This window comes from Gopherus flavomarginatus, chromosome 14, assembly GCF_025201925.1.
Source record: "Gopherus flavomarginatus isolate rGopFla2 chromosome 14, rGopFla2.mat.asm, whole genome shotgun sequence".
Classification (NCBI taxonomy): Eukaryota; Metazoa; Chordata; order Testudines; family Testudinidae; genus Gopherus; species Gopherus flavomarginatus.
The window spans coordinates 34,958,656-34,983,116 of record NC_066630.1 but is presented as its reverse complement, the minus strand read 5'-3'; the positions used below and the strand labels follow the sequence as shown (position 1 = coordinate 34,983,116).

Below are 24,461 nucleotides of genomic sequence, written 5' to 3'. Positions count from 1 at the left end.
CACACGCATTGGCAGAGTAGTAGAGGGGAGTTTAAAAATCCAAAGACTGACCAAAAAACTTGATTTGATTTTTTTTTTAATCTCATGATTTTTGGGTCCAACTCATGATTTTTGATCTCTTGAGGTTGGCAATACTGAAGCAATAGCACGCACAGCTTAATTTTTAAAAATGAAGGGGGTTGCTGCTGGAGCTTCTAGGCTCCCACACTCACTGCTTTTCCTGCTCATTACTGGTTGATAAAATTATGTGGAACTGCTGCAGGATAAAGGGATCTGCTGGCTGGCATTGGCACAGCTCCTTTCCAAAGGGTTACCTCTATCCTTCCTATTTAAGTCATCTCTAAGTACCACTGTAAACACCATGGCAGGAGTGCTGGATATTGTACTGTTGGTAGAGCTTCTCTCCACTGGTCTCATCACTGTCCTTCCTACTGATGTCACTATTGAGTGCAGTAGCACGAGTATTGGATGTTGCTACCAGAATGTGTCTCTACTGTTGAGCAATTCTGAAAACAGCTGCAGAATAGATTACCGTAGGGCACTGGCATTTGTTAGCATTTTATCTCGGCCTTGTTTCTTTGCCTGTATAGCTCAGAGATGAATGTCTCTTAGGAGTCAAAAGGAAACTCATGCAACAAGACATTGTTATACTCTTTTTAGGAGGAAGATATAGTACCTATTTTTATTTTCCATCCATCACTGAGTTCTTTTAAACACATCTTTCTCAATATGAATGAAACAAATTAATGAGAATGGTATTGAATACTTTTTAACCAAATATTAGTGCAAGTGCAAAGGGGCTTGATCTGGGACCAGGTAGCCCCATGAAAAGAAATCCTTCATAGCTAGGGCCAGGGGCGGCTCTGTGCATTTTGCTGCCTCAAGCACGGCAGGCAGGCTGCCTTCGGCGGCTTTCCTGCAAAGGGTTTGCTAGTCCGTCGAAGCCACGGGACCAGCAGGCCCTCTGAAGGCATGCTGCCGAAGGCAGACTGCCTGCCGCCCTCGTGACAACCGGCAAAGCGCATCTAGTGGCTTGCTGCCCCAAGCACGCGCTTGGCATGCTGGTGCCTGGAGCCGCCCCTGGCTAGGGCCCTACCAAATTCATGGTTCATTTTGGTCAATTTCACGGTCACGAGATTTAAAAAATGATAAATTTCATTATTATAGCTATTTAAATCTGAAATTTCACTGTGGTGTAATTGTAGGGGTCCTGACTCAAAAAGAAGTTTGGGGGGGGGGTTGCAAGGTTATTGTAGGGGGCGTTGCAGAACTGCTACCCTTACTTCTATGCTGCAGCTGGTGGAGGCAATGCCTTCGGAGATGGACAGCTAGAGAGCAGCAGCGGCTTCTGGCTGGGAGCCCAGCCCTGAAGGCAGAACCACTGCCAGCTGCAGCGCAGAAGTAAGGATGGCATGGTATGGTATTGCCACCCTTACTTCTGTGCTGGTGTGGCACTGCCTTCAGAGCTGGGCACCTGGCCAACAGCCACTGCTCTCTGGCCGCCCAGCTCTGATGTCAGTGTAGAAGTAAGGGTGGCAATACCACGACCCCCCTAAAATAACCTTGTGACCCTTTTGGGTCAGGACCATCAATTTGAGAAATGCTGGTCTCCCCCATGTTCATGATGTGTTTTTCATGGCCATGAATTTGGTAGGGCCCAACTCAGAGCCAAGGTGATTTTCCCAGAAAGGGTGCACACAATACTGAGATTGCTTTTAAGCCAGTTTTTGAGTGTCTTCAGAATCTGCACTCTAAACTGATACCATACAAATTGCAGATTAAGGGCTTGATCCAGCAAATATTCACAGCTAGACAAAGAATAAAGTAACCAGTGGGAGTACATTGTAGCAAGCATTCCACTAAGGCAAAAAGGGTCCCCCCTCACCGCCCATAGGGAAAGAGAAACTAAAAGACAATTAAAAGATACATTGCTAATAAAACACAAATCACTGCATCCTGATTCTAAATAAGAGAATAGAGAGAGTACTTTGAAAAATAATAATTTTAGAATTCTGGGTTTGTCAGTAGGGGCAGAAGCTGCATCCCTTAAAGTTTAAATATGATTTTTTTTCTTTTTTGGTTACTTTAGATTCTCTATATAGAGAGATTTTTTTTCAGTGGGATTACTCATATCCTTAAAGTTAAACAAGTACATAACTATAATTATCTACATACTCAGGGCCCAAACAACAGAAAAGGGTATTAGATTGGTAATCTTTAATTATATATACTGGCTAATGTATATTTCTTTATTTTATTTAAATATAATTATTGTTGAAAGATTAACTATTGCTGTAGACTCAAATAATATGTATACAAAATGACTGGATGGCTATTTATTCCTCATAATTTTTTGTTCAGTAGTTTATATTTTTCATTGTACATTAGATTTGGGTTTTGGCTAACTCTTGGATATATTTTTTTCCCAATGAGAATAATTATATTGTAATTGAGATCCTTTTACTGAGATCTTTTTAAAATTGAAAACTTTTTCTTTTTTCTTTTTTTTTATGAAATGAAAGACGATTTCCGAGTTCTAAAGAGTTTGACTTTAGAACTACTGTGTGCAACACAGCAGACGAGATGTGGAAGATGTGTCAAGAAATTTACCCAAGGAACTTCAGAAACCCTCTCCAGATGCCATGTAGTTCCTAGGCAGGAGATGTTGCATTGTCCTTCATATTTTTTCAAGGGAATTTTTGTTGGCAGTGGAAAGTTCCTACAAAACCTAGGCCACACGCAATTGTTTAGCCAGTATATAAGAGGAGTGAATTTGTGGGCAACAGATGTGATCTAAATTTGGATCCCTCAAAATACAAAACAAATGATTACATACTCAGCCCTAATACATACATCAATGAAAAGCTTCTCTGGTATCTCCAGTTTAATTTGCTCTGTTTCTGCAGACTGATCCAGTTCAGTAACCAGGGCACCTTCAGTAGCCATATTCCTTATTAGAATTGCTAAGGAATAAGGAAAAATATTTAGTCAGTTATTTGTCTTTTAAGTCCCTAATTGAGGTCTGTCTCCCTTCTGATATTCAGAGCTATCACTGATCTCAATTCATCTTATCTCCAGTCTCTTGCCTTGTCTACAGTAAGGAAATTTGGATTTTTCTGCATTTATGAAACTCACTGTGTTAGAAAATATAAGGGTATGTCTAACTTGCAGAATTAGGTCCAAAGTACATGAGAAATTTTTTAAGATTAGGAAAGTGTTATTCGACCCAACATGAAAAATCTTTTCTTATAGATTTCCAAAGTTTTGTACCCAATCCAGCTGTAACTCACCTTTCTGTCTTTACATCATATCAGTGAATGCCTTTGAATTATATAAGTTGATTTTTGCATTTTGAAAGAAAGAAATTGAAATGTAGGTCAACGTAATTGTTTCACTTATAAAGGCACCAAAGCATCAGCCCCCACCCCTTTTAAACTTTATTGGTGTTTAATGCCGTGTTACCCAAAACTCCATTTTCCTCAAGCCTGGTCCACACTACACTGTTAAATCGATTTAACTCTGTACCTGTCCACACTACAAGGCACTTTAAATCGATTTTAAGGGCTCTTAAAATCGATTTCTGTACTCCTCCCCGAGAGGAGTAACCCTAAAATCGATATTACTATATCGATTTAGGGTTAGTGTGGACGGAAATTGAAGTTATTGGTCTCATTCCTTTAATGTAGCTACCCAGAGTGCACCGCTCCGGAAATCGATGGTAGCCTAGGACCATGGACGCACACCACCGAATTAATGTGCCCTAGTGTGGACGCATAAAATCGATTTTATAATATCGGTTTTATAAAACCGGTTTTAGTAATTTCGATTTTATGCTGTAGTGTAGACGTAGCCTCAGTTACATACTGTGGAAAGATGCTAAGCCAAGTTCCTCATTCTTACATCCCAGGCAACTCCAATGAATTCAATCAGGTCAATGGGGATGTATATCAGCAAAAAGTTTGGCTTATCATCTGTTTCTCTTTTCACTTCTGTGTGGCTCTTTACAACATACATTACCTTCTTCATTAGTACTGAAATTTGGGCATTTGGGAGAATTAGCTTCTTGCCCATCCTTCTGAATGTTACCGGTAACATTAGTATGCAGGCTATCCAGCTCTTCTTTACTTGATGTTTCAGCTAAAACTTCATCATAGGCTTCCATGCTTTCATTTACAAATTTCTTAATCTTCTGAGTTTCTGTCTCTTCAGAAGCATTTGAAATCCCTGTAGTATTGTTAGTTACATCGCTGCTGTAACTTGTGGGTGGAACCTCTCCTAAAGCAGTAGGAAAGTCAATAAAAGTAAAGCAGTAGAGCAAGTTCTTGCAGGGTAAGAGTATTCAGGCTGTAATATATGGTCTTCACCCTTAGCTCTCAAACACACACCAAAAAGCTCTTTTGTATTTGGTCTGTCATTTAGGAATCAATATCCCTCAGGTGGCTATAGACATGTTGTGCAAGTGGTTTGCCCGTCTGTCAGTGCCCAGTCAAAGGACCTGATCCAGGAAAAGCATTTAAGCAAATGCTTCACTTTAAGTATTTGAATTTAAGCCAATGGTTTCAAAAGGATTACTTATGTACCTGAAATTAAGTACATGGTTCAGCATTTTTCTGGATAAGAACCAAAGAGGGAGTTCCTTACATAAATTCCACAACTCTCTGAGATCTCATCTATTTGTTGCAAAACTGCCTCTAATCTCTAAAATTTAATCAGTGGGTAGATCCCTGAAAATATGCTTTGTAGTCAAAACACTCTGGCTACACTTGGCTTGTGGGCGGTGTTCTGGCCGTCTTGCAACCTATTTGCTGCTACCCGAAGTCTCAGCTGGGAAGTTTTACTATTTATATACTGGTTATGTTAAGTAATGTGGAAGGAGAGATGGCAGAAAGTGAAGTGAGTTATTGAAATCATCCACACACAGCTTGCATAATAGTGACTGCTGATAAGTTACAGGCTCCAGTCCTGACTGTCAATTAATATAGTAGAGAATGATAGCTGAGACATGGACCGAAAACTGTCTGGTTTTTTTTAAAGATCCTTTTTACCTTAATGTATTTAGGAACCTTTGGGAATATTGATTTATTTTAAAATATCAATATATGGGGGAAATAACTGCTTGATTCCCTCTAAAATCACTTTCTATGCAGTGTTGTTGTAGCCGTGTCAGTCGCAGGATATTAGAGATACTAGGTGGGTGTTGGTACTCTCAGAGTGCCTTTCCCAGACATGTGTAACTCAAAAGCTTATCTCTCTCACCAACTGGAGCTAGTCCAATAAAAGATATTACCTAACTCTCCTTGTCTTTCTACATCAGTGTAAGATATCATCTTTATTATTGCATCATCAGGGCTGCAATAAATCCTCTAAGCTATAGTCAACTTGTCAAATTCTGTTCTCATTTTCTACAGACATATATTGTTGTAACTCCACTGAAGTCAGTAGAATTACTCTGGATGTACACTCTTGAAAATAAGAAGAGAATTTTGTGCACTGATCATTGCTTGATAAAAAATAATGTCAAAGTAAGGTAATATTAGGCAGTTAGAACTTCAATTAGATTTAAAGCAGAGAGAAACAGGAGCTTTATTCAAAAGCTTATCACAAACCTTCCTGGGCCTCTGTTGTGCCTCTATTTTCACACACTCTAAGTAAATCTCTTTCTTCCTTTTCCCTTTGTCTTTTCTTCTCTTCAGCTTTTCGCTTGATCGCTGTTAGCGCATCAATGCTGTCTTGGATCTTCTTTCTCTCTCTGGTCTCCCATTTTTCCCTTTCACTCTTCTCTGCTTCACGCCCACCCATGGCCCAGGCTTCTGCACAGGCTCTAATGACAATAGACAAGACCACTGTAACATAGTTTTGTAAATACTAGTGGCACAATGTGTTCATGAGGAAAGGGAGCCTTCAAATGTCTATTTGCAAGGGAAGAAAAGTTACTGAACAGATGAGCATCAGAAAAAATGCTTCCCTGAGCAGCAAGGACTGCTATGTAAGGTACAGATATTTTGTCGGTGAAACAGAACAGATAAGGAACACAAGTTTGTAAAGGCTACTGAGTACAACAACAGAGTTTGCATCTTTTGTAGGTAAAATTTTAAAAAAGTCCCAAATTCTGATCTTTATGCCATCTGTGCTACCACTCTGACATCATGAGCAGAGTTTGGGCTACTGATTATGGAGAAAGGTAATCGTGTATAGGAATATATCACATTCTGAGGAAGATATTGTGTTTCCTTATATTAAGAATTTAGAATGCAGAGCTCTTAACTGTAAGATACTAGTGTACACAAGGCCACCTATCCCCACTTATAACCTATGGTCATAAGAACCTAAGACTGGCCACACTGGATCAGATCAAGGGTCCATCTAGCCCTGTATCCTGTCTTCCAACAGTGGCAAATGCCAGGTGCTTCAGAGGGAATGAACAGAACAGGCAATCAAAGAGTGATCCATCCCCTGTCTTCCACTCCCAGCTGTTAGCAAACAGAGGCTAGGGATACTCAGAGCATGGGGTTACATCCCTGACCATCGTGGCTAATAGCCTATCCTCCATGAACTCATCTAGTCCTTTTTTCAACCCTGTTATAGTTTTGGCCTTCACAACATCCCCTGGCAATGAGTTCCACAGGTTGACTGCATTGTATGAAGTACTTCCCTTTGTTTTAAACCTGCTGCCTATTGATTTCATTGGGTGACCCCTAGTTCTTGTGTTATGTGAAAGACTAAATAACACTTCCTTCTTCACTTTCTCCACACCAGTCAAAATTTTATAGTCCTCTGTCATATCTCCTTGGTCATCTCTTTCCCAAGATGAACAGTCCAAGTCTTTTTAATCTCTCTTCATACAAAAGCTGTTCCGTATCTCTAATAATTTTTGTGGCCCTTCTCTGTATTTTTTCCAGTTCCAACATATCTTTTTTGAGATGGAATGACCAGAACGGCACACAGTATTTAAGGTGTGGACATACCATGGATTTATATAGTGGCATTATGATATTTACTGTCTTATTATCTATCCCTTTCTTAATGGTTCCTAACATTATGTTTGCTTTTTTTGACTGCTGCTGGATCTTGAGCAGAAGTTTTCAGAGAACTATCCACAAGAATCCCAAGATATCTTTCTTGACAGTTAAAAGCTAATTTAGACCTCATCGTTTTGTACATGTAGTTGGGATTATGTTTTCCAATGTGCAATACTTATCAACATTGAATTTCTTCTGCCATTTTGTTACCCAGTCACTTAGTTTTGTGAGATCCCTTTGTAACTCTTCACAGTCTGCTTTTGACTTAACTATCTTGAGTAATTTTTTATCATTTGTAAATTTTGGCACCACACTGATTACCCCTTTTTCCAAATCATTTATGGATATGTTGAACAGCACTGGTCTGAGAACAGACTCCTGGGAGACTCCACTATTTACCTCTTTCCATTCTGAAAACTGACCATTTATTCTTATCCTTTTGTTTTCTGCCTTTTAACCAGTTACTCAAAAACAAGAGGACCTTCCCTCTTATCCTGTGACTCCTTACTTTGGTCACATTCTTCTTCTCCATGCATGACAAAAATATTGATAAAAATGGAATGTGTGATAATTAGTATTTAATCTGCATTGCTATGTAAAGAAGACTTCACTATTTCTCACCTGTCCTTTGGAAAAACTGGCCTATCATCCAGGTATGTTAACTGTTTTAGTCGAATAGTAAGTGTCCTTCTATAATTAGGAATTTTCTTAATCACTTCATTTCCCATCAAATTCAGCACACGCTATAAAAGCAAGGTACATAGTTTTTTAAAAAGAGGTAAAAATTAACTCCTGATAGGCACTTTCTCTATAATCTGTGAACCCAAGAGGCCTAAAAACAAAAAAAAAAAAGAATGATATACCCCAGAATGCAAACAACATGGGAAAAAACTCCAATCATGAACAAAGTTGCATTAATAATAACATTTGATTTTTTAAAAAATTGCTACAGTAGTATTTGCTGATAATCACAGACCTAATCTTACTAATTTCCTATTCAATCTAGCTATCTCCAAGCAGTTTTTCGGTAGTTAAGGTTCAGTTTAAATTACAGTATAAAAATTATTTTCCATCTCATCAGGGCTATCTTTGTTTTTACAAAGAAACCAAACTTGCACATACAATACAGAGAAAAAAATGTCCATGAGACTACAGTAGGTAGCATTAAGATTACAATAAGTGTCTTTGACAACAATTTGGAGCTTTTCTAACTGTACAATACTTAGTTTTTTTCCCTAGAATTCAAATAATCTATGGAACTTCTTTTAAAAGTTCAAGGGAAGAATCAGAGAAAATATTTAGACTATAACAAATCAATGGAGCTGGGTGAATTTTTGGGGGAAAATACTTTATTTGCCGAAAAATGCAGCTTCAGGTTGACTGAAACTGTTTATGAATTTGGGTTGAATTTAGTGAACAGTTTCAGATGAGGAAAAAATATTCCAAAGAAGTTGAAACATTTTATTTTGAATTTTAGCTAGGTTTAACTAAAAAAAAAGGAGGTGAGGTGGGGGAGCTGTGTGTTTAAAAATAACCAAAAACACCTGATGTCTAAAATGCATCATTTTGGGGCAAAACATTTAGTTCAACCCAAAACAATATGTTACTTTTTCAGTGCACCAAAAATTCAATTATTTGCCCAGTGCTACTAACCATATGCTTTTTCTCTAAAACACCTTCTTCTAATGAAGATGAAGTTCTATTATTATTGTGTATTGAGTTCTCTCTGATAAGACAATTTAATGTGGCTATTGTCTCTAACTCATGTAGGTGAATATATACAAAATCCTCATGTATATGTTGCTTACCAAATCAGGCATGGTCTCCAGGATATGTAGAATATTTGGATCATCTAACTTGTTGTGAGAAAGGTCAAGGACACAGATGGTTGGGCACTCCTGCAGGTGCTGTATGTCTTCCACTGTTTGTAACTTATTGTGAGCAATCTGCAGAGTGTGCAAAACACTCAGACAAGCTGTTGGACAATAACAATACAATGAAAGGAAAATTAATTCACAGCCTTCTGTGCAAGGAGAATTTTCTGGACAGAGTAGAAAACTGCTGCTTTAAATATCATGACTATTTTTCACTTTGTGACTGTTTCATATATATTTGATGTCTGGCAATGTATTTTCAAGCCTTTCCCCCTCCCACACCATTTCTGTTTCTTTATCACAAAGCCTAGAATGCCTGAGTTTGTTTTAAATGCATATTTATCTTTTGAACTAGTCAATTACACAGAAGCAAGAGCCACTATTTCAAGTTAAATCTAAAACACACAAATGGTGGTGCATAGAAATCCCTCTTTATCATGTCAAGTGTAGCTACCTCAACATGGCATAAATTCCTCTGTAGTCAGGAAAGATTTGGCTATCATGTCCTTGGCCACTAGAGCACATCCGACTTAAAACACAAATGAAAAAGTGCTAGGTAAAGAGGAATGAAACCAAAGGATTCAGTAGGTATTCCAAGGTAAGGAATAACTTTATATAAATTGTTCCAAGTCATCACTGTCAGTAACTGTAAAACCTGTTCTTTTGATCAATTAACCCCTCCAAAATTTAAATTTTAAACACATAGGTTGGACTTTCCATCCAAAAGCCTCCCTGAAATTGCTTCTGCACTTTTTGCAAATATTTTAACCCAATTAAAAACAACCCTGCAAAATATGATCACTAGTAATTAGTAAGTTGATGCATGGAAAAATGAATGCAACATAAATGAAACACACTACACTAGAAATACTTACAGAGGTTTTCAATAAGCTTGATATAATTGTTACTGAGGTTGAGCGAATCCAGCTTTTGCAGGGGTTCCAGGTTTTCAATTTTATTAATTAAATTGAGGTGCAAGTACAGACAGCGCAACTCTGTCTGAGCCTCCAGGTTCTCAATTTTTGTTAAACCATTGCATTCAAGCCATAGACACTTTAATCCTGTATACTCTTCAAGATTCTCAAGGCGGTCAAATCCTGCAGAAAACAGGGTTTAAATAAGAAGAGATTGGCTGAAAATGAGTATAGAGAAAAATTAAGCAATGATGCTGATGTAACCTGTGATCCATGACAGTGAGGGTATAGCTTTTACTGTATTTCAATTGAATTGACATAGTGATCAATAGTTCTGTGTTAAACCACAGTGTCCCTAGTGAGTGAGTCTGTCACCTGTGAAGCTACAGTTTTAAAATCAGAGGGGTGAGAGCAGGACCGGCGCTAGGGTTTTGAGCACCCTAGGCGGACGGTAATTTCGGCGCCTGCGGGAGGTCCACCGGAGCTAAGCGAACAGCCGACCGTCCGCAGGCACGACTGCGGCAGCTCCACCAGAGCCGCAGACCAGCGGACCTTCCGAAGGCACCACTGCGGCAGCTCCACCGGAGCCGCCTGCCGCCCCCTCCGGCAAAATGGGGCCCACTAATTATTCTGGCGCCCTAGGCGATTGCCTAGGCTGCCTAAATGGTAGCGCCGGCCCTGGGTGAGAGTGACCCTGAGAGATTTTCTTAGGTCTGGAGACTCCCTAGAGCCCACAAAGAATTAATACAATGGCCACAAACACAGTCACAAGTAAGGAATTTTGTCCACATTATAAGTTTCACTAAACAGATAATCAATGTTACAATCACCAACACATATACAAAACATGAAAGAACCCATGCAATACCCAGCACGGTATTCTGTACACATATGACCATTAGATTTACAGCTAAAACAGGTGTTAGAAAGGAAAAATTGGCATATAATTGAAATTAGTAATATGGATCAAGCAAAGCAAACATTGAACAAATTATTAGATGGAACAGATGCAGTATTAACCACCCCTATAGGGATGGAAGAGATGGATTGTTGTCCAAAGTATCCTCACTACAGGCATTATTTTTGCCTTATGTTATATGGGAGGAAAGATTAGGACTTTAAGCAAAGAAATGCCCAGAGACCAGCCTGGTTCAGTCCAACCTGTTTCTATCCCTCTTCAAGCCACAATTAATCCAGCAGCAGTGTCCATAGTCACAGTAGAGGAGAGTATTTATGAAGATATGCATAGCATAAAACCATATCAAGTACCAGAACCTCCATATGTTTGTGTACATCACCAACAGTCTGTAGAAACACTGTATCAATCCCCCGAGCTTCCATATGAAGAAACTACTAGCCCTTAATTAAACATATACAAGTTTTAAATTATATTTGTAGTGAATTATAGTGCTTGCTTCCTATTGATATATAATTTGTGTGTGATGAATTTCTTATTTTCCATAATATTCATCCCATCAAAGAAGGGGGCTTGTAGTCAATTAGTGTATTTAATAATTTATTAGATTTATTGTTGTGGTTGTTTTCCCAAACATCACCCATTGGCACATTCTTTACAGTAATCTTGTAACTTTATTGGTTAAGGATTATTTCTGGGTCACCTACTTATGTTAACTCTCTTTAGGCCCAGTATGGCTGAGGCCTGTAAGATTTCAGCTTAGCATGTAGGCCTCGTATTATAGCTTTACTTTACTTATATATCTAATACACATTCATCACTCATGCAGGCTTGTCAATCTTATACTCCTATGATCCTACCATACTTAAACATGACCATCACACATTATAATTAATTATACTTAGTCACAACAATAAATCTCTATAAAATGATAAAATAAACTAATTGCTACAAGTGTAATTAGCCACCGGTACAATTTATCAAAGGTTGTAGTGGATTCTCATTATTGGCAATTTTAAAATCAAGATTAGAATCAAACAAAGAGGAATTAATTCAGGGAAGTCCTATGGCCTTTGTTATACAGGAGGTCAGACTAGATGATCACAATGGTCTTTTCTGGCTTTGGAATCTAGGAACTACTTCCATTGAAGTAAATGGCAAAACTCCCAGTGACTTCAAGAATCAGGCCCATCAGAAAGGAAGCTTAAAGATTTACAAAGGTAATGATTTTAAATGTCAAAGAAAATATGTTGGCATAATGGCACAAATAGTGCCACTAAATGGGAGATGGGCTCTCTGGAGACTAGCATGTCATATATATAACCACTTTTAAGCTGTTATGGAAAGGCAAGCTATACCACATAAAAATGTCCTTAAAGACAACAAAGGGCACCATTCACATTAGCTCTAGGAACTCTTTTTTCCCTTTATTAACACTAGAATGCAGAAAGTGAAGTATCCACATTTGGGTATTGTTCATTAATAACAAAACTGATGGTATGTGAATGCAATGTGCTTATATATTTTTTTCTGGGCATTCTTTATGCATCAGTACATAGGATCCTGTAGCTGAAAAACACAGTCTTTCTCTGAAAGAACATTTGAGAAGGAATAAGGTACATTTTTGCTCATGAGATATTCAGGACCAATATTTTAAACCAGGTCTTTAGAAGTGAGAAGCTAGTGTTTTGATTCAATATGCCATCTAGATCCCTCCTTAATTTATAGTAACTTGTTTTTCATCAATATTGTTGGTCACAGTTTAGAAGTTAAAGTACATTTAAAAGAGTAAGATTCAAATTTAGATTAACTGGTTGTCTGTAGCAACACCAAAATAGTCAAACCAGAACATATCAGTACTCCCTCAGTTCCAGTATCTTGCCTCCAATACTGGCATGTTTCAAAATAAGTTGAAAACACTCCAAAAAGGCACCTAGGCAACAGTGCAATATTTTATCGTAACAGAAGAAATTGCTTTCTAACCCCACAGAAAGTAGTATAACCTTAACCATGAGGCATAATAACCCTAGTATTTTTTGCCTATCTAGTCAGCTCATGTAGCTACATATGCTGGGTTTTTTTCATATATGTATATAAACTCTCTCTCACAATTCCAAAAAAGCCATAAATTTGATTGATTTCAGCTGATGATGAATATCACAACTGACTAAACAGTGTGTAAAGAACGAGCATTTCCTTATATCAATTTTAAATTTGTTGTCTTTAAATGAAGAATCACATAACCGGCTGATACACAAATGCCACAAAATTAATCAAAGTTGTTGCTGAATCCACTAGCCTTGGTCATTAGAATCTTATCCTGCGCTATATTGACATCCTCAGCTCCTGGTGAATTTAATGGAAGCTGTAAGATCTTCCAGGATCAGGCCTTAACACTGATGCTGAAGTACTTTTGTACATTGCTATTGACTCAGCTCCACCCCTAATTAAATTTTCCCATCAAATTAAATTATATTTCTAACACAATTTCCAGATACCTTCCCTCAGTGAACCTTATCCAGATCCCCTGCTACATTGCTAGTTAGAACAATAATTCTGAAATGTGATTTTTGTGTGTGTGGCTTACCTTTATAATGTAAATATAGCGTGTCATTCAAACTTGGGGTCATGTATAATTTTTGCTGTTTGCAGATGTCTCGCAGGAGCTTTTTCGTCATTCTAAAATTATTAACAGGAAGTATGAACAACATAAAAAACCTTTAAATTACAAAACACATTCTGAAAGCTTTAATATCTGCCTGACTTCAAATAGCTGAACAATCTGCTTCCTCAATGACATGTAACTCATTAGCTGCTTTAACCTTTCGAAATATTACTTAGAGGAACCATATAGTAGTTATTTTAGAATTGCTTTCCATTTCTGCTTGTTTAGAGTGCAGATGTTTTGCTTATCATTTCTATGCTGCTAAAAAAAGAAAACAAACAATAAATTACATAGGCTATTAATATTTCCTCATGAATTTAATTAGTTAAGCAACCACATGATCCTTTTTGTTAGAACTTCTTTTTCTCTTCCTTTACCCATCCCTTAATTTTTTTGTTTCCATTTGTTGTGTCTTGTTATTTAGCCCCTGAATCTATTACTGGCAGGCAGACCCCAGTGTCCATGTACAGCCCCATTGAAGTAAATGAGGCTCTGCATGGGCACAGTGATCTACTCATGTGGAGCCCCACATGCAGGATCAGTACCCCTGTCTCTTTTAGTAATCTGTGCATCACCTAACACATGTTGGGTATTATCAAAACCAGAACTCTTTTAATATGTAAGCTTTTAAACTTAAATATTTAACATATATAGAATATACAGCAACGCCTCACTTAAAGTCGTCCCTGTTAACGTTGTTACTTTGCTCATCAATTAGGGAACATGCTGGTTTAAAGTTGTGCAATACTCCCCTCTAATGTAGTTTGGCAGCTGCCTGCTTTATCCACCGCTTGCAGGAAGAGCAGCCCATAGCAGCTAGCCGGTGGGGGCTTGTAGCCAGGGTTGTCAGGCAGCCCCCCATCAGCTCCCTGCTCCCCTAAGTTCCCTATGCTGCAGCCGCCCAGCAGGCTATCAATTACCGGCAGTTCAGCTGTCCCTCCCCCCACTGCCATGTGCTGCTCCTGCCCTCTGCCTTGGAGCTTCTCCCAAAGACTCCTGCTTGCTGTGCAGGGGAAGAAGGGGAGGGCTAATGTCAGGGTGTCCCCCTTCCCCCTGCTCCTGCACCCCGCTTACCCCTTCTCCATATAGAGCAGGGAGGGGACATGGACAGAGAGAGACATGGAGAGAGACATAGAGAGTTGGGACAGCTGCTGGTGCCTCAACTTCCTGATCCAATTAAAAAGACAATGCACTTAAGAGTGGGTCAGCTTACTTAAAGGGGCAGTAAGCATCTCTCGCTCTCTCCCACACACAAGGTGTGTGTCTGTCTCTGTCTGCTACGCTGTCTCCTCTCCCCCTGTGTTCGTGCTGCCTTGTGTGACAGGCTACATTAACAATAATGTCTTAACCCTGGAGGGCTCAGCCGAGTGCTAGTTCACCATTTAGCAGCAAGGCATTCCCTGGAAAATATCTCTCCTTCTTCCATCCTCTAACTTCACCACCTCAACCAAGCTTCACAATCCTCATAGCTGTGAACAGTATTAAATTGTTTGTTTAAAACATATACTGTGTGTATACTTATATACTATATAGTTTTTTGTCTGGTGAAAATTTTTTCCCTGGAACCTAACCTTCCCCACCCCATTTACATTAATTCTTATGGGGAAATTGGATTCGCTTAACATTGTTTCGCTTAAAGTTGCATTTTTCAGGAACATAACTACAATGTTAAGTGAAGAGTTACTGTATTTGAAACAAGCTGAAAATATTTTTGTCTTTGAGAAGACTAGATTTTACTAAAATAAACTGTCTAAAAGGTTAAAAGAAAACTTTATTAATTTATCCCTACATACAGTACAAATTGTATCTAGTTTTGTTGTGATTAGTTTATAACAAGTATTAGACCAGTGGTCCCCAACCTTTTCGTCTGGCGGGCACCAGACGAAGGACCGTGGCGGCGGTGGAGCACCCGCCGAAATGCCGCCGAATTTCTGCGGGATTTTAGCGTCGCCGCCTCTCGATGACATCTCTTGTCAGCGGCAAGTGGCGTCATTGAGAGGCGTCGCCACTGAATTTCTGCAGCGTTTCGATGGCGACGCCTCTCGATGACACCACTTGCCGCCAACAAGTGATGTCCTCGAGAGGTGTCGCCGCTGAATTTCTGTGGCGTTTCGGTGACGACGCCTCTCGATAATGTCACTTGCCACCGACAAGTAACGTCACCAAGAGGCGTCGCCGCCGAAACGCCGCAGAAATTCAGCAGCATTTCGGCGGGTGCTCCACCGCTGGCCAGGACATGAGCACATTTAGATGTCCCCACGGGCGCCATGGCGCCCCCAGGCACCACATTGGGGATCCCTGTATTAGACATTACAAAATTATATTTCAGCATTACTACTGTATATTTCTCTTAATACAAAAACCGCACAGGTTGAACCTTAAAGCCCCAGTCCTGCAAAGATTTAAGCATGTGCTTAACTTTATACATTGAATGGCACTACTCAATTGCTTAAATTTTTGCAGGATTGGGGCTTAAAACGGTAAGATATTCTTGGCAGGAAGGCAGGCCCAAACTAACACAGTAAAGCTGAGTAAAACTGGTAGAATCAGGACCTTAATAAATGAAACTGCATTTAGAGTTTTACTTATTACACTGGAATAATTCAATATTTCTGAGAAACAAATAGTTCTGACACAATTGATGGTCACTTCAATTCATGAGGCAACATAAAATGTGGGCAACTATCAGAATGTAACTAAGTCCCTATAAACATTACAGGGCTGAAATAATCTCAGAAGGACTGAAGATTCAATAAGAACTGAAGGGGTTTATAAACACTGAGCAAAACCTCTACATCTAGATCATTCTTAAGTGTTAGTAGACAATACAAACTATTTTATGCATGATAGATCATAGTGTTTTGTTTTATTTATTTGTAACGTTTCACTGCTTTAGGGTATGAATCTACACTATTTGAAGCCCTTGAATTAAATTCTTGGCACCTCCAGGCAATGTATAGGCTCATAATAAAATATGCTACTTCCTTTGGAAACACAAATAATCTCACTATATACAGCATATGTTCCCTTCAGTTCTTCTGAAAGGTGTTGGCTGGTAACCCAAGGGACTGAAATTCTGTATATATCTACAGCTTGATCCACATCCTGATGAAGTCAGTTGCACTCTTTCCTTTGACTTTAAAAAACGCTACAGAACAGGTATGTTAGAGCTAATAGAAATGCAATGTTCCCCATTTTATCTCCTACCAACACGTTAACAACTGTAATTCATATATCATGTCAATTTAGTAATTGGTCTTCCTGCTGAAACTTTCAACAAGGTTACCAATTAGTACTCATTATAGTGGCAGATTTTGTGATGTGCACATCTGTCCACAGAGGGAAAATGGACAGAGAAAACTAGCTCATTTCACATTTGCCACTGCATAACCTTCAGATGGTAAAAATCTACACTAACTTAGGACAGATTTGAACCAGAATCCTTAGAGAAAAAGAAAAGATTTACATCCCATCTCTTTGAGCCACTTACTACGTTTCCTTTGTTAAAAATTTTCTCTGAATTTGAAATATTCATACTCAGGTTACTAAACAGTGTATTGTCTGAAATGGTACTGAGAAGGGTCCAATCCTACAGACAAAGCTACCATTAAGTTTGCGCAGTTGTCCTTGAAGCTATTAAATAACCCTTCATGGTGTATTCAAAATGCAGTTTGCTACTACGGACATCAAAAAGCAGTATGAATTTTGTAAAATGTCAAGGACAATTTTTGATTTCTTGATTGGCATCAGGTTCATCTTATATACCATTCCGCTGCATAATTTAAGATAAACACAGACAGCAAGATCTTGGCTCTACTCAAGTCAATGGCAAAACTTCCATTTACTTCAATGGAACCACAGTTACATTCATTAATAACCTTAAAATAAATTACCGAAGGCAACCTTTGTTTTCTTCTGCCTTGACACTGGATGAATCTGTCACTGGTTTATGATCACCACCTGACTGCTGCTCATTATGTTGATATATTTTGGACACAGTGTACATGGTTTTCTCTTCAGATTTAGTATCTTCTTGTTTTATGTAAGAGAAAATATTGCCATATAACAGTATGAATGTGAAATTTACATGGTTTACTTTCTAAAGAAAAATATTTATTTTTAAAAAGTCTATTTCCATAAAAATGTTCAAGTAGTCTCTCCCAAAAAAACCATTTTTGTTAACTTTTTTTAATTAAAGAAAATTGCAGCTTTTTTAGAAGCAGTAGCTATTAATCACAGTCTAAGAATATTCCAATATTGTATGTATTGCTTACCTTTAGATAAACTTGAAGTGAGCTTTGATATGGTAGTATCTATGACTCCAAAAATGAATAGTAACAATGGGAGCATTAGTATCAGAGCTCTTGTAGTTTCTTGTTGCAATGATATATGATTGTTGCATATTACAGCTATCCTCTTAATTACTGGTGATTTGGTATTAGTATAGGACTGCCAGCCTTGCATGTAAAGAAACTAAAATAATAGTACATCCATATTATTACAGGGCACCTTAGTTGTTAGTGTAGCTTTTCCATACAATTACCTGTTTTTACAGCTATCATGGTATCTCCAGTACTGTAATCATTCAAAATCTCTTTTGACTTCCTTTGTACAGTCACATCATCTTTGATTCCCTCTTCAGGCTCTGGCTCTACATCTTGTGATTGGGACTGTAGTTCTGCCATTTAGAGAGAAAGAGATACACAAGGTGGCCTCAGCAAATATATAAATACATCTCTACCCCGATATAACACGGTCCTCGGGAGCCAAAAAATCTCACCGCCTTATAGGTGAAACCGCATTATATTGGGTTTGGTCTGGTACGGTGTACCGGCATGAGCCAGTATGTCGCGCCGGACTGGATGGCTTCCCCAGCGGTGATTTAAAGGTCCCGGTGCTCCAGCCGCTGCGGGGAGCCCTGGGCCCTTTAAATCACGGCCAGAGCTCTGGCAACAGGGCTCGGGCGGGGATTTAAAGGGCCCAGGGCTCCCCTCAGCGGCTGGAGCCTCTGGTTCTTTAAATCACCGCCTGAGCCCGGCTGCCAGAGCCCTGGTGGGGATTTAAAGGGCTCAGTGCTCCAGCCACTGCAGAGAGCCCTGGGCCCTTTAAATCACTGCCGGAACTCTGGCAGTGGGGCTCAGGCGGGGATTTAAAGGGCCCAAGGCTCCCTGCAGCAGCCAGAGCCCTGGGCCCTTTAAATCACTGCCTGAGCCTGGCTGCCTGAGCCCCAGTGAGGATTTTAAGGGCCTGGTGCTACAGCTGCTATGGGGATCCCCGGGCCCTTTAAATCACCACCAGAGCTCTGGCAGTGGGGCTGGGGCATTGATTTAAAGGGCCTGGGGCTCTACACGAATTCAGATATAAGGCGGTAAAGCAGAGGGGTTTGGGTGGCACTTTAAAGGGCCCGGGGCTCCTCGCTGCTTTATCGCATTATATCTGAATTTGTGTTATATCAGGTCGCATTCTATCGGGGTAGAGGTGTGTACAGAGCTAAATTAGGCTTTCAGTTACATCAGTTGGGAATGCATGGAAGCTGTCTGATTATAACAAAGGGCAGAATTAATTCCACAGTAAAAATTGGAAGGTCACTAAGCAGGATGGATTTGATTTAAATCATTACTCAGGAAGACTTGATTTAATCATGGATTTCGACATAAAAGTTCATTCTTGTTGGTTGTTATAACCTTAATACATATTCTTCGCAACTCAGAGATAGTTGTAGGTTTCATTTTTAGAAGGTACATACTATACATTTTTTAAGTGATTTATTTTGAAAACTTTTCAGATTAGTTTTACAGCTATATCAGAAATGAATGATTGTTTGGTTATTTCATTTACCAAAGGTAACTGAAGAAGGTATTTCTGAAGTCACTGGGAAGTGAACTATCTCCAATTCAACAGGTTAATCATTAATATTTGGAGGATATTTTCTTGCCATGCAGTATTAGGAGGAGAACATCACCAGACAGACATTTAAATTGATTTATTTAACTAAAACAACAACATTATGTATTCTGGATTTTTTTCTTCAACAGCATACATATAATATTTCAACCAAAAAAGCATATGAATTTTTGAATTTAGTTAAACATTGAAGGTTTTTAAAATCAGGTTTGTTTTTGTTAAAATTGTTTTTAACTAAAATAGTTAAATGAACTATTTAAAAAAAAAACCAAAAATTAAATCAACTATGTCAGCCAGGTCAACATGAGAAACTTAAAATATTGGCTTCTGCAGCTAACTCAGTCGTCTTCACCTTCATTTTCCTGTTTGTTCATAATCTGGAAAAGAAAAACAAGCTTTCCTGCTTTTTCAGGTCCCAAATGATTTCTCAATTTGGAATGAACTAGTCCAAAGGAAGAATTTTTTTTTCTACACTGGCAGAAGAAGCTACTGCTGTTAAAAGTGAGATTATCACTTCAACAGTTTCTGTATCCAAGTGCTTAAGTGACTTCCATTAGTTCACTGATGTGACTTTCTTTAAAACATTATCAGCAAAGATATATTTCTTGATGGTTCACCCTTAGCTCTAAAGGTTATTATAGTTGGCATTACAGAGGGATGATTGCTGGATGTCCATGTCACAGCCAACTCCTCTTCTTCAGCAGTTAAGGTTTGACCTTGGTACCGAGTACTGAGAATATTTGCAAGAAAATTAGCTGGAGAAAGTGCTTGTTTTTAATGCTTGTAATTTTACTCTGTCATTGCATATTTCTCTTTTTAAGATCTCACTCAGTTCCTTCTAAATTTCAACAGGTCAGCAATAAAACAGCTATTTCCCTGCATTTTGTTCAAGGCTACAGAAATAGGCTTCAGGGTACTCAGCATGCGTTCAACGTTTCTTTTAAGAACAATGTTGAGAACTTTGCTTGTGACAGTGCCATCTATTTTTCACTATTTTGTTCACAAACTGTCATCAGATTAGGCCAGTTCTTGACATAGTGCTCAAAACAGTCCACTACTGAGTTCCATTGCACATCCTGTGGGAGAGTAAGCTTGGTTCTTCCCATTTTTTTTTCAGAGCAGCTGCTGCAAAGTGGTTGTTACATATGTATTTTGCAATTTCAACAACGTTAACCTTTATTTCTGGAACACTGCCGTATTTGGTTAGGAGATGCATCAAATGAGCACTGCAACCGTATGTTATTAGCTTGGGACTCTCGTCACTGTCTTCTAAATAATTTCTCCTCATCTTGGATACATTTGCAGCATTGTCTGTGACCAAGCTGTGTACTAGACATTTGAATTTTTTTTCACAGTTTGTTATAGCTTTTACTGCTACTTCTTGTAAGTATTCTGCTGTGTGTTTTTCCCGATGTATCAATTGTTTCTGTTAGGAAGACTTTCCCTTCTTCTGTTGTCAGACAAGCACATACAACAGGATCATTGTGGACATTGCTCCATCCATCAAGACACGGATTAACAATTTTATCCTCTAGACCTTTTGCACACTACTCAATTTCTCTTTCATACACTTTATCCAGCAATTTGCCTGCAACGTCTGCTCTGTTGGGTGGACTGTATCCTGGTTTTAAGGACCGAACCGTGTTAATGAAGTGTGGGTTCTCAGTCATATGGAAAGGAGAGTTTGTTGCATAAACAAACCGGGCAATTTTTTAATCAATAACCTCTTTTTGTATACGGCTGATATTTATCACAAACTTATTTATGGTTGTTTCTGGATGATGGAGTTTTTTTTTTCTTTTTGCTATAGGTAATATACTGTGGCTATGTGACATACATGATGTGACTGAAACACTACCATTGGCAGATAACTCTGAAACTATAGAAAATGATGGTGATCTTGAAGGTGGATAGTCTTCAGAATCCTGTATGTTGAGGATGGGTTCTCCTAAACAAAATAAGTCAATGCAATTATTTAATTATTACCACCATACTGTTCATTTAGAATTACTCATTGCATTCACTGCCACTCAGTACTACTTTAAAGGTGAAATTGTAAAAGGAAGATCTGCCTATTCCAGCTATTTATTTTTTATCACAACTGTATCTAAAATGATAGTACCATAGAGTAACAACTATATTTTTTGCTCAAACATGAGAATTCAAGAATTGTCCAGAAGGAAGACAGGCAGTCCTTAAGAAAGAAGTATGAAATGAAAAAGTTTACCAACCTGAAGCTCTTGCATGTTCAGACATGTTCCTTCCATCATCTTCAACACAGCTTCCTCCTGAGAAGGAATACTTCTCATGATGTTGTTTTGTTTAGACAACCAGGCCTTGCATTTCTTTGTTGCACTTGTTTGCATTTTGCATGCATGCCTGTCTTACCCACAGGTAGATAAACTTCATTAAAATATTCCCAAACTGGGTATCTTTTACGGTCTGCTGCCATTACAGATTTTCCCTTTTAGTGAGAGAATGGTATGGTAGATCTCAAATCAATGAAGGCTACACTCAGAAAGACCTCAAGACTTCTAGAATATGCTGCTCAAACTGTTTTACTTTTGTTTCTACTGCCTGTCCCTCCCTTCTCACATTTATCTCTAGACTTCTTCTCCTTGTCCAGATCTATTCTGCCCCCAACAATCTTCTATTCCAGTGGTTCCCAAACTTTAACAGCCTGTGAACCCCTTTCACTAGCACGTCAAGTCTCACGAACCCCCTCTGAAAAATGAATATTTGCAGGGATTTTCTCTTTTATCTGAGTATAAATTATAAAAGCAGTAATCTTGGAAATATAAAATTTGTTTTATGACATGCTTATTACACACTATTATTAATTATTATTTATCATTACAGTATTTTATTACATTATGAAAATGGCAACACTCTTCCAAGCTCTCACTTTCGTAGCTTGTATCACTTTGAATAATCCCGTTATAAGACAAGGTTCCTATGTTTCATCAAGGAGTATCAGATGTGAAACAGTAGGAAGGTATTTAAGAAGCCAACTCAAAAGAGTTCCTCGTACACAAGCATTCAGGTCTTGAGCAGTCCTGGCAAACAGCGCACATTACAACAAAGCTTAAACTTGTTCTTCATAATAATTTTAAAAACAATACTAGCTGCCTATTTAATTTTAAAAACAGCAAAAAAAATTGATCTCCCTTTCCATTTCTTACAAGGAGTCTTGAAATTTAAATCTCCTCAGTGTGATAGATAGGCTTGCTTTGATCTGCTTAGCTCTTGGAAATTCAGGGGTTCCAGGCTGCTGGCCCTGTGCTCCCTGGGGTCCCTAGGGACAGCTCTGTCTGCCATTAGGGAATTTTTTCCCGAGAACCCCCTGTAACATTTTGCGAACCCCTGGGGGTTCATGAACCCCAGTTTGGGAACCACTGTTCTGTTCGCTGAACTTTTTGAAACTTTGCACTTTTAGAGAGAGATAAGGAATTAACTCTGTGTACACAAATTTGCAAAGGGACAACAGGGTTGAGGTCTGTTATTTCTCACCTCTATATAGTTATTTATTTTAAAACATTTTTGCTGTTAACAAGCATGTTATCTCTGGAGACACAAATTCACAATTTGAGAACTGCAAAACTAAGCATCTCTGATGGTATCTTCTAGACTGAGCACTGAGTCCCACTGGGTAAATAGAAAGATTAACCTAAATAATCTATACTGGGGTAGGCAACATATGGCACGCGTGCCGAAGATGTCACGCGAGCTGGCCACTAGTCTGGGGGGCTCTGCATTTTAATTTAATTTTAAATGAAACTTCTAAAACATTTAAAAAACCTTATTTTCTTTACTTACAACAATAATTTAGTTATATATATTATAGACTTATAGAAAGACACCTTCTAAAAACGTTAAAATGTATTATTGGCATGCAAAACCTTAAATCAGAGTGAATAAATGAAGACTCGGCACACCACTTCTGAAAGGTTGCCGACCCTGATCTATACAGAAGCTCCTGGAATTCCGTAAGATTGGGTCCCTAATCCATGAACTATTGGAAGTCATTTACAAAACTTTTCTTAAACATTACATTAATATATTGTCTCATACTACAGAATTAGAATTTATAATCCCTATCCCATGATGACAGATCTTTGAGCTATAAGGTATCTTAATTAAAACTATCCTTAGATATTTTTTTTCCCTCAAAAGCATGTTCTCAAAAAAAATCTGATTTAAATCAAAAAATCAGATTTTTTTTATTTTTTATTTAAATCATTGATTTTTATCCACCCTGTCATTAAGGTTCCTATTCTGGCCTCAGTTAGGGCAAAACTCACTGAGTTTGGTGGGAGCAGGAACAAGCTCATATTGGATCATATTTTGATCCCAATTACACTAGCATAACAGAGCAGGATATAGCCCAATGCAAGCTGTATCCCTGTGAGTAAGGGCAGGACTGGACATTAAGAGTTCAATTGGTAAAATATCACCTACTTAAGAAAACAAAAATTAAGTAGCCACATGATCACTAAATTCATACTAGCAGAAAACACTATGGTCAAGTGTTAATGTAGCTTTTCCTTTCAATTACCTGTTTTTACAAGACTATTTTCATTGTTTGTCTGGATATCTCCATTTCTGCAATCACTTGGAGACTCTTCTGACATATCTTGCTCATGAACTTCCTCCTGGATTCCCTTTTCTGGACCAGTCTCTCCATATGGTGGTTGCATTTTAAGCTCTGCCATTTAGATGGATGACATGTTAGGGTATGATCTATTAGCCAATCCTATTACTTTTAATCATACAAAATTTCCAGTGGCTTCAATGGGAGTATTGCATGAGTAAGAACCAAAACTCCAGTCCTGCAGTTGGATTGGTGTGGGCAGACATTTGAACCTGTGACTTTGTGGGCAGGAAGGTATAATCACAGGGACCCGATTGCAGAATTAAGACCTAACACAAGACTGAAAATAACATATTGTGAAAAAAAATGCATTATTTTCAAAATATTTTCTGAAAAGCATCCTGATGTGTTTTTTGAGAGAAAGATGAAAAAAAGCAAGCACTAAAACAGAGTAAATAAGCAAGGATTAAACCAAACAAAAAGTTAAACACACACAGTAGTCATGTAAGATCATGGTAAGGTTATATTTAAAAAACAAAACTCCCATGCCTATCAACATAAATATAATACATAACTAT

The 24,461-nt window shown here is 38.4% G+C and overlaps 1 protein-coding gene across 5 annotated transcripts in view; it reads right to left on the bottom strand.

Annotated features, from left to right (window-relative positions):
- Positions 1 to 24,461, bottom strand: part of DNAAF1 (dynein axonemal assembly factor 1) — a 34,077-nt gene that overhangs the window by 5,822 nt on the left and 3,794 nt on the right. Inside the window, exons 1-12 of one of the 5 annotated variants that reach the window (XM_050923331.1) lie at positions 23,848 to 23,931; positions 21,524 to 21,756; positions 17,932 to 18,066; positions 17,663 to 17,707; positions 17,282 to 17,420; positions 13,311 to 13,402; positions 9,769 to 9,990; positions 8,828 to 8,994; positions 7,641 to 7,762; positions 5,607 to 5,821; positions 4,018 to 4,275; positions 2,854 to 2,963 (exon numbers count right to left, since the gene is read on the bottom strand). In XM_050923331.1, the coding sequence (XP_050779288.1) occupies positions 2,854 to 2,963; positions 4,018 to 4,275; positions 5,607 to 5,821; positions 7,641 to 7,762; positions 8,828 to 8,994; positions 9,769 to 9,990; positions 13,311 to 13,402; positions 17,282 to 17,420; positions 17,663 to 17,707; positions 17,932 to 18,066; positions 21,524 to 21,548 (1,530 nt within the window). In that variant the 5' untranslated portion in view covers positions 21,549 to 21,756; positions 23,848 to 23,931. Of the gene's footprint in view, positions 1 to 2,853; positions 2,964 to 4,017; positions 4,276 to 5,606; positions 5,822 to 7,640; positions 7,763 to 8,827; positions 8,995 to 9,768; positions 9,991 to 13,310; positions 13,403 to 17,281; positions 17,421 to 17,662; positions 17,708 to 17,931; positions 18,067 to 21,523; positions 21,757 to 23,847; positions 24,005 to 24,461 lie in introns of those variants that run through there. The other 4 variants (XM_050923328.1, XM_050923330.1, XM_050923332.1 and 1 more) reach the window with 4 other exon arrangements.